Source organism: Dendrobates tinctorius, unplaced genomic scaffold, assembly GCF_039654945.1.
Source record: "Dendrobates tinctorius isolate UK_male_01 unplaced genomic scaffold, ASM3965494v1 ptg000070l, whole genome shotgun sequence".
Taxonomy (NCBI): Eukaryota; Metazoa; Chordata; class Amphibia; order Anura; family Dendrobatidae; genus Dendrobates; species Dendrobates tinctorius.
Genome location: NW_027361738.1, coordinates 55466048 through 55483378, shown reverse-complemented (window position 1 = coordinate 55483378; position 17331 = coordinate 55466048). Strand labels below are relative to the sequence as shown.

The window sequence follows — 17331 nt, the reverse complement described above, 5'->3', positions numbered from 1 at the left end:
TTCAAACATGGATAGGGATATCTCAATGGCTCTACCAATTGCGAATATTTCAGTCACGTTTCAAGGCTCTTCAATGGTTTGGACAATGACACAGTGAAGATAACTAATAGGTGGCACTAGAAACAGATTACCTTATGGAAGGGAACTAATTTGTATAGGGGTAAAATAAGACATTTAAATCATCTAATCTTAGAGAGGAAGGCCATCTAGAACAAAGCTCTGGTTAGGATTGTAAGATTTTACTAAAAGCGTTTCTGTGGCAAAGTGTCATAGGTGCGTGTTCCAAATTATTATGCAAAAAGAGTTTAGGAGTGAGAAGGTTAGAATTTTGTTGTTTGTCATTTAAACTCATTGATAGTGATGCGTGTCAGGGCTCTTTATATCACTGAAAGCAATTGCAGATACCTGTGCAAATTAGTTTGGCAGGTGTGTCCAAATAAAGGCAAGACTACTTAAGAAGGCTGTTCCACATTATTAAGCAGCCTACATTTTTTGCCAAAATGGGAAAGAAAAAGGATGTGTCGGCTGCTGAGAAGCAACAAATTGCGGAGTATTTAGGACAAGGCATGACTATAATCAACATTGCCAAGACACTTCATCGTGATCATCGCACAATCAAGAAGTATGTAGCTGATTCACAGCACACACGTGTACGTGCTGATAAGGAAAAATTGAGGACTCTTTCCAACAGGCAATTGCGTCAGGTTAAAAGAGCAGCTGCAAAAATGCCTTGTCATAGCAGCAGACAAGTTTTTGAAGCTGCTGGTGCCTCCAACGTCCCCCCCCCCCGAACAACAAGATGCAGGGTCCTTCAGAGGTTTGCAGCTGTGCGTAAGCCATCCTGTCGGCCACCTCTATCCACTGCACACAAGCAGAAACGGCTCCAGTGGGCCAAACGATACATGAAGACTGACTTCCAAACTGTTTTGTTCACCGATGAGTGCCGTGCAACGCTCGATGGTCCAGATGGATGGAGTGGAGGATGGCTGGTTGATCGACACCCCATGAAAACACGGCTAAGGCGCCAACAAGGAGGAGGTGGAGTAATGTTTTGGGCTGGAATAATGGGGAGATTGTCGGCCCCTTTAGGATCCCTGAAGGGGTAAAGATGAACTCCATAATCTCTGTGGCGTTTCTAAAACAGCACTTCCTGCCATGGTTCAAGAGGAAGAACCGTGCTTTCCGCAGCAAGATCATTTTAATGCATGATAATGCACCGTCTCATGCTGCAAATAACACATCTGCATCTCTGGCTGCTATGGGCATAAAAGAGGACAAACTTATGTTGTGGCCACCATCTTCCCCTGACCTCAACCCCATTGAGAACCTCTGGAGCATCATCAAAAGGAGTGTCTATGATGGCGGGAGGCAGTTCACATCTAAGCAACAGCTCCGGGAGGGTATTCTGTCCACATGCAAAACAATGGAAGCACAAACCATTCAAAAACTGACAAATTCAATGGACGAGAGAGTTCAGAAGCTTCTTTCGAACAAGGGGTCCTATGTGCAAAGGAAACATCACCTAGAATAAAGTTTTGACTTGAAAACTGTTTGATTTCATTTTGTAATAAGCTGATAATGCTTATAATTTCACAATTGACCATTTTTTTGTTCAAAATAAAAAGGTTGAAAACTCTGCTGTGCATAATAATTTGGAACATGCATTTTGAGTGTTTCTTATTTTTAAAAATATACTGTTTTCATAGGCAGTTTGCTCAAAAACATTGCAATTATACTAGAATATTAGATGACTGGAAAATAACAATGACTGCAATTCATATAGGTAATTTAGAGAAAATATGAGGAAATATTTTTTGCATAATAATTTGGAACACAGTGTAGAACATACAATTATATGGATATGTCAGGCCATGGATCTAGTTAAGGTCCATTGACATTAGCCGATAAGTGCCTCTAAACTATCACCAATCAATTACATGTTCAATCAGCTAGGGCGGTAGTTTGATGGCCTGTTTACATAGGACGACCCAGCTTCAGATGCACAATGTGAGATTTGTAATAGCTTGTTCAATGCGCATAGGCTAACAATAAATAGGCAGCACTTGTCACATATACAAAGAACGATGCGCTGCAGATAACAATTATCTTTTGTGAAGACCAAAAAGATCTGACTGTAACTTGACAAACGAGTGTTTTTCTCATTCACTGGGATTATCCTGAAACCAGCGCTCCTAGGACTGCTCGCTCCCAATAATTGTGTAGCGTAAATTGTCCCTAAGGGTAACGTTACACTTAGTGACACACCAGCGATCCCGACAACGATACGACCTGGTAAGGATCACTGGTGTTTCGCTACATGGTCGCTAGTAAGCTGTCAAACAGTCAAATTTACCCAACGATGCAGCAATGATCCAGCGATCCGTATAACGACCTAGGCGGTCGTTAGGACCTTGTCATACAGCAGCGATTCTGACGACTCCCGCCTGCGTCCATGATTTCTGAGTCGCTAACAAGATCGCTCGTTGGTGTCAAACACAGCGATGCGCGCTGGCCAGCGGGACACCAGCGATCAAAAAATGGCCCAGGACATTCGAGCACGATCAGCGACATCGCAGCGGGGGCCTGGTCACTGCTAAGTGTCACACGTAACGAGATCGCCGTTGCGTCACAAAATCGGTGACGCTTCAGCGATCTCGCAATGTGAGACGGGGCCTTAAGGTCTGAAACATTTTTATATCTAACAAGTCGTGAAACAGTTTTAACTTAACAGTTTCAGATTATAGTTTCACCAAAGTACATAGAATCCTTGTAAATTTATCAAACACCAAGACCTCAATCATGAAGCCTGTTAGTCGGGCTGCATTATGAATTTTCAGGCTCAATTTTAAGGGCAACCCTAATGGAAAAAGACTAATGGCTCACACTCCATAGTTTATGCAGAATTTACCATGGAAAACATAGGAGCAGACTACAACTCAAACATCAAAATCTCTTTTTACGAAAGCTATGTAAGCTGAAAGAGCAGAAGAATCATAATGAACAAAGCATGCAGACGAGATAAGAAAAACAGGGCAGGAGATGAGACTTTTAAAGCATAGAAGGGGATTTAGCAATGCACTGGAGAGAAGTAGGTTTTCAAAGCATGCAGGGCTGCGAGGTCATGATGAGAAAGTAAAGTGAGAGCGGCATTATATGGGGATGGAAGAGTGACAGAAAACGCTCAGGTAGAGGGATGATTGAACCAGCTCCCTGAAGTGAACGCATCCTGAGATGTGAGAGACATATCGTCAGATCTGGTGATTTAAGGTAGACAGAAAGGTTGGAAAGTTGTAGGTCATCTCTGAAGAAAATCCACACACCTGAACTAGCAAGGAAAATGTCTAAAAATCACTGGTGCCAGTAAAGTAGCAGAACAAAGCTGAGAAACAACTCTTAAGTGGCAAGAAGAAAACTTTAAATGAGTATTATGGAGCACAACATTGTCCGAAATACAACAAGTGAGGAGTTCTGTAGAATCCTTCTTCTCCTCTCGCTTCCTCAAACTTAATGTAGACAAATCTGAACTCATCATCTTTCCGCTATCTCACAGATCTTCTTTACCCGACCTTGCTATAACAATTAATGACATCACACTTTCCCCAGTACCAGATGTCTGCTGCCTTGGAGTAACCTTTGACTCTGCCCTGTCCTTCAAACTGCACATCCAAGCTCTTTCAACCTCCTGTCGCCTCCAGCTCAAAAATATTTCCAGAATCCGTCCTTTCCTCAACCCTCAATCTACTAAAATGCTTGTGCATGCCCTCATCATCTCCTGCCTTGACTACTACAACATCCTTTTATGTAGTCTCCCTGCTAACACCCTCGCACCTCTCCAGTCCATCCTTAACTCGGCCGCCCGACTAATTCATCTCTCTCCTCGCTACTCCTCCGCTTCTCCCCTCTGCAAATCTCCTCACTGGCTCCCATTCCCTCAGCGTATCCAGTTCAAATTACTAATTCTGACCTACAAGGCCATCTATAACCTGTCTCCCCCATATGTCTCTGAACTAATCTCCCGATACCTTCCCTCACGTAATCTCCGGTACTCCCAAGACCTCCTCTCCTCCACACTTATTCGCTCCTCACCCAACCGCCTCCAAGACTTCTCCCGAATAGCCCCTATTCTCTGGAATTCTTTGCCCCAACAAGTCCGACTATCAACCACATTTGGATCCTTCAGACTGAACCTGAAAACCCACCTCTTCAAGAAAGCCTACAGCCTGCAATGACCCCGCTACTTCCTTCTCTCTCACCACTACCGGTGATATCACCTCAACCAACACCGGAAATGCTGCAACCCACCAACCTACTGTCTCCTTCCCCACCATCCTGTAGCATGTAAGCCCGAAAGGGCAGGGTCCTCTATCCACTCTGTATCAGTCTGTCATTGTTAGTTTGTTTACTGTAAGTGATATCTGTATTTTGTATGTAACCCCTTCTCATGTACAGCACCATGGAATCAATGGTGCTATATAAATAATAATAATAATAATAATAATCCGTGTTCACCACATCTAAACTGGCTGAATCACATCAACAGTTGCACAACATACCTGAAAAAGTCACTAATTATTTAACGTCCATCTGAATACTTACTATAACTCCTTTAGTAACCACTCACTCAACCATTGTCTCAACCTCAGCTCACTTACTGTTCAGGGGAAGCCACCAAAACTGATATTCTGCCACATCATAGACAAAAGTCAGAAGACCAGATTTGACCTCCAGCAATTTCCAAGAAAAAAACTACTGGGAGCTGCTTATATATTTTACATTTCTGACAACAATGGCCCTTAAGTCACTGTAGTTTTGGTCAGAGATTTCTAGCGATCATTATCTTATAGGCTTCAAATTAGGTTGCAGAGGATTGCTTCATTGCTTTTCAGCCAATTTCCCACACCTCTGTGCACTAGGACAAGGTTCTTAAAACTTTTCTACATTGTTGGGAACATTTTTCTTTTTTTTTGTGGCACTTTTCACCTAAGTCTTTCTGACCCACAGGAATTATAACCAAAGCTACAGCGAATGCATGCAAATATAGATATTATTGGATAAGTGGTATCTCTTCAACAGTGACACTCAGGGTCAAAGGCAGGGCTCCGTGGGTGCCAGAGGGGCAGGGCTCCGTGGGCGCCAGAGGGGCAGGGCTCCGTGGTCGCCAGAGGGGCAGGGCTCCGTGGTCGCCAGAGGGGCAGGGCTCCGTGGGCACTAATGGAAATACATTTATAATCGTTCACTGAAGACTAGATACCTCCCACTTGGCTTACAAATACAAAAAAAACCAAGGATACCTTTTTATTTGACATTATCTAAGTGGACATAAATTTCTTTATAAGTCTACATAAGGTGGAACAATAATTAACTGGGTGGTTTTATTAAATACTAAACCAGCAGAGATAAGAGGATGTTTTTCAGAAAAGCTTTCCACCGCCCCCAATAGTTGAATTCAGCTGGCATTCCTGTCTTTGCTGAAACTAAAGTCAATATCTCTGGATTTTTTTTTTTGTTTCTTTAGCGATATCTGCTTTGGGTTACAGCACACATTTTCTCAACAAGCACATTTCCCCCTGGAGTAATAAAAGCTCTGTGGGGAGCAGGAACCATTTTTAATCTTATCAGCCTGTAATTTCAAACCTTATAAACTCAATGAAACACAGAATAATTGAAAATAGCAACTGTGAAGTCTTATTAAGCAAATTATGCCATTTCAGATCCAAGTACTTAACTTGATAAAAATCTACATTTTATATTATATTGGAAGCAAAATAAACGTTGTATGAGAACACTAAACTTCAATGAGTGAAAAGTTAATGCAGTTGCTTAATTAGTCAGATCTGCTGTGAAAATATAACGACTGGCCTTAAAACTTCAATACAGAACTAAAAAACTTAGACCAAAATAGAGAAGTTCCTGAAATCTGTTATACTTTTGGTTATTTTAACGTTTACATTCTTTTATTCAGTTTATCCCTATTTTGATGCCACAAAGATCTACAGTTGGAACATAATCACACTTCCTATAAAATTTCGACTATACAAGACTAATTTTTAATTGGTATAACACTGACATCTAAAATGATCTTAAACACAACCTGGGGATTCCCTGAACAGTGAGTGAGAGTGTGTGTGTGTGTGTGTGTGTGTGTGTGTGTGTGTGTGTGTGTGTGTGTGTGTGTGTGTATATAAAAATAAATATCTCGCTATCCCTTTTCTTCGGTCTCCTTTTACTTAGGGTCACCCCAGAATGTGGCGCTGCTTACCCTTGGACCTTTTGGTCCATTCACTATGCACTCCTGAACCCATTTGACTCTCTGACATGAAATTGTCACTTTCCCTGTAACTCTGCCCCTCCCAATCTGGGCTTGCCCCAACCATTAATTAACTATCCCTAAGGCCAAACTAATCATATTGCTAACATTATTAACACAATTCACATTATACATCACAGTTCACATTGCATAAAATTTTATAACAATAAACTTGGTTCTTCAAGGGGGAACGTGGGCAGCATGTCCATCTCCATACACATACCCATGTTAGAGGTTTAGTCTGTGAGAGAGAAGGCAGCTTGTTCATGATGTAGCTAAAGCAATAAAAACAATAAGGGTGTAAGCATTTAACTAAAATCCTACTGATTGTTAATAGAAGGCATGAAAAAAGGATAGGTAAGAGGAGGAAATAAACAGAGGCTAATACAAAAAAAAGCAAACCAAACTGAACTAGAAACAGATGGTTAAAGCTGCCAAAAGCAAAAAAAAAAAAAAAAAAACCCCTCACATTTATTCAGAACCAACAGATGCGAGTTTAAAATATTGCTGCTTTAGGATACACAAAGACTGTCAGCCCAGATTGCGGGTTTGGGACAGTCTATCAGTTATTAATGATCTTGAAGAACAGAAGTCCTAGAACACTCTTGTGAAAAGGAAAATGGTATGACAGACACAGTGCTATGTGGGCTGCCAGTCTCCTGGAGTAGGAAAATGAGGCATGTTAGACTTAGAAGAATCAGCACAAACTTTGTTTTTTTCCTTAGGCAAATGAGGCAAGGAAAAACGGTTTTCAGGGCCGGGAGGAATGGTCTAATGGATAGCATCTTGTCTCCATTTAGACATTTCCAGGATAAGACAGTATGAGGGGGAATTTTTAATTGTTACTTTATAATTACCCTAAAGTCTTACATTTTCTTCGGGGTCTTTACAATCTATGAGCGCAATTAACAACTTTTTTTTCCTAATTTTGAGCAGCATGGAAAGTTACGAAACTTTCCAAATTACTGATTTAGAGAATATGTCTTCATTCTTGTTTTTTTGTGCAACTTTATAAGTATTTATGTAGCTTCCAAACCCCTGCTTTACCCCAGTCTATTTACCTGCACTAATATCAGAACGTACTTATTTGGGGTACAGATAATGGCAGTGTAAAGCCCCCGTTACACACTGCGATATCGCTAGCAATATTGCTGTAAAGTCACCGATTTTGTGACGTTACAGCGATATTACTAGCGATATCGCTGCATGTGATACTTACCTCCGACCGGCTCCCCCGCTGGTTATCGCTGATCGCGCGAGAAGCTGCTGGACCATTCCTCGTCGTCCACTTCCTGCGGCGCTTCCTGTGGCGCCGACGAGCGACGCGTGGAGCCGGGCGGGAGGACGCAGGATCGCCGCGTCTGACAGGTAAGTAGCGACCCCCGTCCCCAGCGATGTCGCTGGTGAGATCTGCCTGAGTGGCAGCTCACTAGCGACCACCTAGCGATTCACCAGCGATCCTGACCGCGTCATATCGCTGGTCGGGATCGCTGGTGAGTCGCTAGGTGTAACGGTACCCTAAGGGTCAGCTCGGAATCTGTTTTTCACTAACTCTGGGGATATGCAGCTGCAGGAGATTGTATTCATGAGCACATCCCTCAGAGGAGCAGATCGGTGCTGACCCACCGCTGCCGTCATCTGTACACCAAATGAATACATTTTGGTATAAATGAAGGTGAAGGCAGGCAAATAGACTGGGGGAAAACAGGGGGTTGAAAGCCACTTACAGAAATAAAGAAAATCTACTTCTAAAGTGATTTACAAAGTTCCATAACTTAAAAAAAAAAAAAATGTATATACTCTTTAAAAACTAGCATCAAGAAAGTCAGAACACAGAGACTATTAAATCCCTCCTGTATTTCACTTCTTAGATGGGTCCAATGTGTATGGAGTGGGAATTGGTGTATTTTACTTTGGTATTTTACTTAATGAACTTAGCTCACCTTACCCCACCCCGTTCCTTCATTAAGGCTAGTGTTCACAAGTCCAGTAGTGATCAGTTATAACAGATCCAGCAGCAATCTGTGGACCAAAAAAAAGTTGTGCAGACAACACTTTAGACTGTTTCTAAACAACTGATCTCTGCTGAATCCGTTTTTTTATTTTTATTTGTTTAATCTTATCATTGAAGTGTAGGGAAAATTAATCCATTAATTAGCCATCCATTTTTCTTTCATTCATTTGGAAGGGATCCGTTTTTTCCTTACTGGGTCCAGTAAGCAAAAAGGATCCAGTACACAAAAAACACAGATCTGTTCCAAATGGAAAAAAAAAGGATGGCTAATTAACGGTTCCGTTTCCCAGACTGTAATGTCAAAAAAAAAAAGAAATGGATTCAGCAGAGATCAGTTATTTAAAGATAGACTGATGCAGTGTCTGAACAACTTTTTGCCAACGGATTGCTGCTGGATCCCTTCTAGCTGATCACTACTGGACATGTGACCTAAGCATGGTGTGCAAAACTCCCGAATCGGCACTTGTGTGTTCAAATCTGTTGCTGCATTTGTCAAAATTCGTTGTGCATTACTAATATCTAACGAGGCCGAGAAGTACGGTCCACCTTTCCACGTACTTGTTTGCCATCTATCTCTGCATCCCTCTGGCACCTCATTAGTATATATGAAGAAAGAACAATTTCTGTCCAAACACAGCAACGGATTTGGACAGTAAAAAGTTCAATTTGCATTATAGCTATGTACTCTACAATGTGCTGTGCTTGGTTTGAACAGTCATTTTGTGCTGACAGCGTCCCTTTAACTCAGCGATGACTGACTAGACTAATAGAGTGAAATGATGTGTTCTGAACTACAATGTGACCCGATTGTGACAAATTATTACATTTCACCAACAACCAGGGGTTCCATTAGCTGAAAGAGTGAGTGACTATCTTCAAGACACATTGAGAAATTGCATTTCTAATATTACAAATGGTGGCCCAAGATGTAACTCTACTTACTCCTTAAAGGACTTGCCCACCCCCAAAAAATTTAGATGTAATAGTAAAAGGCGCCCGATCTCGCTGGCTGGACCATTTTTTTTTTTGTCTCTGCATTGGCTACTAAAATAGGCCAGTAAGCCATTTCCCGTGCCGACACATAAGTTCCGATTGATTTAAACTGATTGATATCACTAGTATATTAGAAAAATAAAAGTGGAACATCTACTTTTGCCAACAGGCATCAACATTGATTCTCGATTAAACGACTGCAACAGAATGGTGTAATGATCTACGACGTGATCCAAAAGCAAACAATAGGAGGCTTACAACACAAGACAGAGATTTGGTATGGATCAAACTAGATAGCCCACTATCAGGATATATTGTACGGAAATAACTTCATGGAACCTTAAAAAAAAATTTAGGGACAAATAGTAATTACAAATACATATTTCCCGACGTCTACATTTGCTCCGACTTCGGAATTTTACATTATCTCAAGAGTGGAACATCTGCTACAATAAACTCTTCGTGCCTAACCTGAATGCTACCAGACTCGGCATGGTACACAAGAAAAACGAACTTGACGACGAGAGATTTTATTTAAAATTTCACATATAAATTTGTCAAGGCAGCCGCCAGAAAATACAACCTTTAAGTGAAAAATTACTGTATCAATATTACGTAAAACTAAAGCGGCATAAATAAAGCAGATTACCGGGTGCTTTGCGGAACCGAAAATGTGCCCATATTTTATTACATTTTGTCTACTTCAATTCTGTGAAAGGAAATAACCTTCACGTAAAAAACCGGTACACCGAGTGCTTCATTTTTCAATCATGTCAAAAAGCCGAAATGTTGAAAAAAAATATGTGCAAACAAATATTAATTTGTACAGATCTATATTCATTGCCAGAATTACCGGATGGAAGTTTAATGGTAGCTGTCAATTCTATGAAAGTATTTTACTTTGCTACTGTTGCAATGTTAGGCTCTTTTATATAGCAGTAATTCATTTATGTGAATTGCAGACCTTGACAAACTCAAAATTGTACATTACAGCAGGATTTCTTACCAACATTAGGTTCATTTCTAAAGCCTTATAACACAGAGATCAAATAGCACCTGATATTCATATAATTTACTGTACGCGATAAACTGATATGACTTCTATGATCACCCACATTATGAAACGTTTATGTTAGGGGTGGGGGGAATTCGCCATGGCATCAAAGTAGTCATTATGTAGAAAGTAAAGACCACTAGATGACCTTGGAAAATTAATGGAGCAATCAGAGACCCTATCTCCAGCTCAAAAGTGGCCAATTTTTTATATTTTATTCCCACGGCTCCACTGGGTATTTTGTATTTTTTTTGGTTTAAAATTAAAATACAGTTCCCGAAATATGAAGGGGGGGTCTACACGCCAGTACAGTCAGCTATGCCAATAAATGACATGGCATGGGAAGGGCAGTGCGTGGTTTTTGCTAAATAATCTGAGAGAGGCATAATATAGAGCAAGAGAGCTTGATTTCAGTAATATGCCTCGTTAGGCTGTGTGTTATAGTTTCAATACAATAAGTGTTTTATCAGTTGGAGATCATTACAGGACTACATCTCACATGCACACCAGTCAGGCTAATCTGTATAGCTCCGCCCCCACCACCGATTGGCAGCTTGCTGTCAATTCACAGGGCACACAGGAACCTGCAAATCAGTGGTATAGGCGGGGTTACACAGAGCTCAGCATTCTGAGCACTGCTAGGTCTAAATCAGACAAAACAAGCAGGCTATAAAAACTGACCAGTAAGTGACACGTCGCTGGAATCAGGGTCTCTGTCTCTACATTATACTGAAATAAGATTCCAAAAACCTGCTGATAGCTTCTTTTTAAACACAGTGCAAAAAATCCACAACGTGCGCAGCAGGCTTTGGGGTATGTTGGATTTCATTTAGGTTCTGCACCAAAATCAAAGTAAGATCTGCATCCCATGCATGAGAGTGGGTTTTCTTAAGCATATAAAGCTTTGAATAGGCTTTATTATGCCAAAAAACAAACAACAAATATCCCTTATGGAAATAAGTAGTGCAGCTCCTTTTCCATAGATTTCACCCTGATAAATCAGGAATTAACCCCACACTAAATGACAACTGAGAAAATTCTCGTGCAGATCCGCAACAGTGCAACCTGCAGAGATTCCAAGGGTCAGCCTCGGATTTTTGTTGTAGAAAACACATGTAGAGTTTTAATCCATAGTGTAAACATTGCTTTAGGCCACTGTTACCTTGTAACTATTCCAACTCTAAAATCGGAGACTACAGAACTAATCTAAAGTATAATAATAAAAGTAAAAAAGAAAAACAAATGTGAAAAGTTAGACAAAACACAAGCACAGACGCCCTAGTTCTATTCTTCAAAAGTCAAAGTAAACATCCATCTGACCCTTTTCCTTATGGATATTGAAAAAATCAAGTTACATTTGGATTACGGACTTGATTTAATGGCTATAATGCTTTTCATTTTCTTATTTACTCTGCAAGGCAGATCCACAGAGCTTGTGTCTAGATGGAACCAAAGAAAGGTAAAATACAATCTGAATTTTTCCCTTTTCCCCGGTTTAATAATTTGCGGAGATTAACTTACATAGGTCTGTATTGTTTTAATTTAGTTCACCGCTGTGAGTGATTTTCTACAATTTGATTTCTGAAAATCAAATTCTTTTTGTATCAGTCTGGGTAGAAATGAAATAAGGAGGGCAGACTGGTATAGGGAATAATTTCATTGCGTATGGATGAATTACGACCTCATCTCTGGTGGAGGAGGAGCAGTCAAACACATTGTTAATCAGAAAATATTAGACTTTCAGCCTAGGATCATACCATGAGATCTTTAAAGACTATATAAGGAAAATCTAGAAAGCCATCATCTGGGGATGTTTAGCCAAGCCAGGAAATCTAAAAGATGAGAGATTTACAAAAAAAAAAAAAAAAATATAATAGAAAATTAAAGCATAAAAAAGAGCCCTATATATAATATACTGGCATCTGGCACTTGAACTCTCTTTGTCAGTGTGGCACTGTAGTCACACATCCATGCATCATGACCCATGGTTCTCACCACCCAAGCACAACAGCCTCTTGAAGATGCCAAGATTGGGTCAGAAGACCCCCCTCGGCCAGTAGTACATTGTGGTCCTGACTTGGATGTGTGAATCTGGCCTTCAATGGATTTTCCAATTTAGGAAACCCTTTTTATATATACCCTACTAGTGAATTCTGAGCTAATAAAGGAGGTTCTTCGGTTCAGGAGTCTTTTCTTTTACAAGGAGTAAAGAGCAGTTAGAAAGAGTGTCACTCACTTTGGAGGACCACATAGACAAACTATTCATTTTCATGGGTCCTGTGCAATGCTTAATTTCTCCAGTGGGGGGCACTGCAAGTAAACTGAACACTTACTGTCAAGTATTAGGTGTAGGTGGAAGAACCAATTTAACAGTGACTGCAGACTAGCTTGAGAAGGCCAAGCTTTAAGAAGGGGGTGCAGTCTAAGGGTATGTAAATGCACCTGGCAAAAGTCATCTTGGATCAGACAAAGTTACGATGATTGGATAATATGGTCAATAAATAACCCATTGGTGGAAAAACGTATTCCTAACTCTCTTATATTAGACATTGGCAAACTTTTTCACAAAGTTTTTAAAAAGTTGGTTGTCATCATTGATTTCATGGTAAAATCCAGGTTGCAACGCTTTCCATTATAGTATAGATTTACAGAGTAATATCTCTTATAATGGGCCGGTTGTTTTACATTATAATCAGCATTAATACCAATGTTTTACCTGCTCCTGCCTCTCTAGCCACTTGTCCACCAGGGGATGACTGGCACTCAAGGAAGAGCGAGCTTTATCCCTTTCAAACTGTTTAGACCAGTTACTGGTATCCCTGGGCAGACTCCTGTAGTTCTCATCTTTCTGTTTTAAAAGAAAGAAAAATACATTACTGTAGGGGAATTTATATAGACACTGTATGCACAGTGCGCGTATTAGGCTACAACATGGGTATTCTACTTTTAAGATTACAGTAATTCCACTCCCATTATAGGTTAAACACTACAATAGTCAAGAAGAGACCACCAATCATTGCCAAACGTAAAAAAAAAAATACACAAAGAAATCAAAAAGGTATCACAAGACACTAACCTCAACTAACACCTAGGATATAATATATAAAGGTATAAAATAAATATTAAATACAATTACCATATACACTCGTGTATAAGCCGAGATTTTAAGCCCATTTTTTTTTAGCTGAAAGAACCCCCCCCCATAACTGGGGCCACACACTGTGCAGCATAACTGGGGCCACACACTGTCCTGCATTATCTGGGGCCACACACTGTCCTCATTATCTGGGGCCACTCACTGTGCAGCATTCTAAGGGGCCACTCACTGTGCAGCATTCTAAGGGGCCACTCACTGTGCAGCATTCTAAGGGGCCACTCACTGTGCAGCATTCTAAGGGGCCACTCACTGTACAGCATTCTAAGGGGCCACTCACTGTGCAGCATTCTAAGGGGCCACTCACTGTGCAGCATTCTAAGGGGCCACTCACTGTGCAGTATTATAAGGGGCCACTCACTGTGCAGCATTCTAAGGGGCCACTCACTGTGCAGCATTCTAAGGGGCCACTCACTGTGCAGCATTCTAAGGGGCCACTCACTGTGCAGCATTCTAAGGGGCCACTCACTGTGCAGCATTCTAAGGGGCCACTCACTGTGCAGCATTCTAAGGGGCCACTCACTGTGCAGCATTCTAAGGGGCCACTCACTGTGCAGTATTATAAGGGGCCACTCACTGTGCAGCATTATAAGGGGCCATTCACTGTGCAGCATTATAAGGGGCCACTCACTGTGCAGCATTATAAGGGGCCACTCACTGTGCAGCATAACTGGGGCCAGTCACTGTGCAGCACAACTGGGGCCACACACTGTGCAGCACAACTGGGGCCACACACTGTGCAGCACAACTGGGGCCACACACTGTGCAGCACAACTGGGGCCACACACTGTGCAGCACAACTGGGGCCACACACTGTGCAGCATAACTGGGCCACACACTGTGCAGCATAACTGGGGCCACACACTGTGCAGCATAACTGGGGCCACACACTGTGCAGCATAACTGGGGCCACACACTGTGCAGCATAACTGGGGCCACACACTGTGCAGCATAACTGGGGCCACACACTGTGCAGCATAACTGGGGCCACACACTGTGCAGCATAACTGGGGCCACACACTGTGCAGCATAACTGGGGCCACACACTGTGCAGCATAACTGGGGCCACACACTGTGCAGCATAACTGGGGCCACACACTGTGCAGCATAACTGGGGCCACACACTGTGCAGAATAACTGGGGCCACACACTGTGCAGCATTCTAAGGGGCCACTCACTGTGCAGTATTATAAGGGGCCACTCACTGTGCAGCATTATAAGGGGCCACTCACTGTGCAGCATTATAAGGGGCCACTCACTGTGCAGCATTATAAGGGGCCATTCACTGTGCAGCATTATAAGGGGCCACTCACTGTGCAGCATTATAAGGGGCCACTCACTGTGCAGCACAACTGGGGCCACACACTGTGCAGCGTAACTGGGGCCACACACTGTGCAGCATAACTGGGGCCACACACTGTGCAGCATAACTGGGGCCACACACTGTGCAGCATAACTGGGGCCACACACTGTGCAGCATAACTGGGGCCACACACTGTGCAGAATAACTGGGGCCACACACTGTGCAGCATTCTAAGGGGCCACTCACTGTGCAGTATTATAAGGGGCCACTCACTGTGCAGCATTATAAGGGGCCACTCACTGTGCAGCATTATAAGGGGCCACTCACTGTGCAGCATTATAAGGGGCCACTCACTGTGCAGCATTATAAGGGGCCATTCACTGTGCAGCATTATAAGGGGCCACTCACTGTGCAGCATTATAAGGGGCCACTCACTGTGCAGCACAACTGGGGCCACACACTGTGCAGCACAACTGGGGCCACACACTGTGCAGCATAACTGGGCCACACACTGTGCAGCGTAACTGGGGCCACACACTGTGCAGCGTAACTGGGGCCACACACTGTGCAGCATAACTGGGGCCACTCACTGTGCAGCATAACTGGGGCCACACACTGTGCAGCATAACTGGGGCCACACACTGTGCAGCATAACTGGGGCCACACACTGTGCAGCATAACTGGGGCCACACACTGTGCAGCATAACTGGGGCCACACACTGTGCAGCATAACTGGGGCCACACACTGTGCAGCATAACTGGGGGCCACACACTGTGCAGCATAACTGGGGCCACACACTATGCAGCATAACTGGGGCCACACACTGTGCAGCATAACTGGGGCCACACACTGTGCAGCATAACTGGGGCCACACACTGTGCAGCATAACTGGGGCCACACACTGTGCAGCATAACTGGGGCCACACACTGTGCAGCATAACTGGGGTCACACACTGTGCAGCATAACTGGGGCCACACACTGTGCAGCATAACTGGGGCCACACACTGTGCAGCATAACTGGGGCCACACACTGTGCAGCATAACTGGGGCCACACACTGTGCAGCATAACTGGGGCCACACACAATGCAGCATAACTGGGGCCACACACTGTGCAGCATAACTGGGGCCACACACTGTGCAGCATAACTGGGGCCACACACTGTGCAGCATAACTGGGGCCACACACTGTGCAGCATAACTGGGGCCACACACTGTGCAGCATAACTGGGGCCACACACTGTGCAGCATAACTGGGGCCACTCACTGTGCAGCATAACTGGGGCCACTCACTGTGCAGCATAACTGGGGCCACTCACTGTGCAGCATAACTGGGGCCACTCACTGTGCAGCATAACTGGGGCCACACACTGTGCAGTATTATCTGGGGCCACACACTGTGCAGCATTATCTGAGGCCACTCACTGTGCAGCATTATCTGGGGCCACTCACACTGCAGCATAACTGGGGCCACTCACTGTGCAGCATAACTGGGGCCACTCACTGTGCAGTATTATCTGGGGCCACACACTGTGCAGCATTATCTGGGGCCACTCAATGTGCAGCATAACTGGGGCCACTTGCTGTGCAGCATTATCTGGGGCCACTCACTGTGCAGCATTATCTGGGGCCACTCACTGTGCAGCATGATCTGGGGCCACTCACTGTGCACCCTAGGCTTAAAGTCAATAAGTTTTCCCAGTTTCTTGTGACAAAATTAAGGGGTCGGCTTATACACGGGTCGGCTTATACAAGAGTATATACGGTATTTACATTTCCACAGTGAACAGTCAATGCAACGACACAAGACAAATACAGCCTGCACAGTAGACAAGCCGAGCTATAGGGAAATCCTGCGGTATTTACAGAGGGTGTCCACTACTTTAACACTGATGACCTATCCTTTTGACCTCCTATTGATTCCTGGGAAGGATAGGGGTGGGATTTTAATGTTCTTATTAATAGGACCATATTAATGTTCTTATTTAATGTTCTTATTTATAGGACGGTGTGTTGAATGGTTGTCTTGTCAACCCGAATGCTCAGCGTACACAAAAGCATCACTTCAAGTCCGATATAAAGATAAGCCAGTAAGGCTGGAGGGGCCCGGCAACAGGACTGGATAACTGGCAATGAGTCTACTACAATGCTCTGGGGGAGTTTTGGCCCACTCATTTTTGCAGAATTGTTGCATTTCAGCCACACTGGGTTTCTGAGCATGAATCGCCATTTCTAGGTCATGCCACAGCATCTCAATCAGATTAAGGTCAGGACTTTGGCTAGGCCACTCCGAAGTCTTAATTTTGTTTTTCTTAAGCCATTCAGTGGTGGACTTACTGGTGTGTTTAGGATAGTTGTCCTGCTGCATCACCCAAGTGCGCTTCAGCCTGAGGTCATGAACAGATGGCTGAACGTTCTCCTTAAGGATTTTTGGTAGACAGCAGAATTCATGGCTCCACTTACCACAGCAAGTCTTACAGGTCCTGAAGCAGAACAGCCCCAGACG

General features: G+C 43.2%; 1 protein-coding gene across 19 annotated transcripts in view; it reads right to left on the bottom strand.

Moving 5' to 3' along the window:
- PARD3 (par-3 family cell polarity regulator) overlaps positions 1 to 17331 on the bottom strand; it is a 656180-nt gene that overhangs the window by 365220 nt on the left and 273629 nt on the right. For 14 of the 19 annotated variants that reach the window (XM_073581677.1, XM_073581663.1, XM_073581668.1 and 11 more), the window contains exon 5: positions 13085 to 13216. The exons of the other annotated variants lie outside the window; for them this stretch is intronic. In XM_073581677.1, coding sequence (XP_073437778.1) covers positions 13085 to 13216 — 132 coding nt within the window. The remainder of the gene's footprint in view (positions 1 to 13084; positions 13217 to 17331) is intronic. 19 annotated transcript variants of the gene reach the window in all.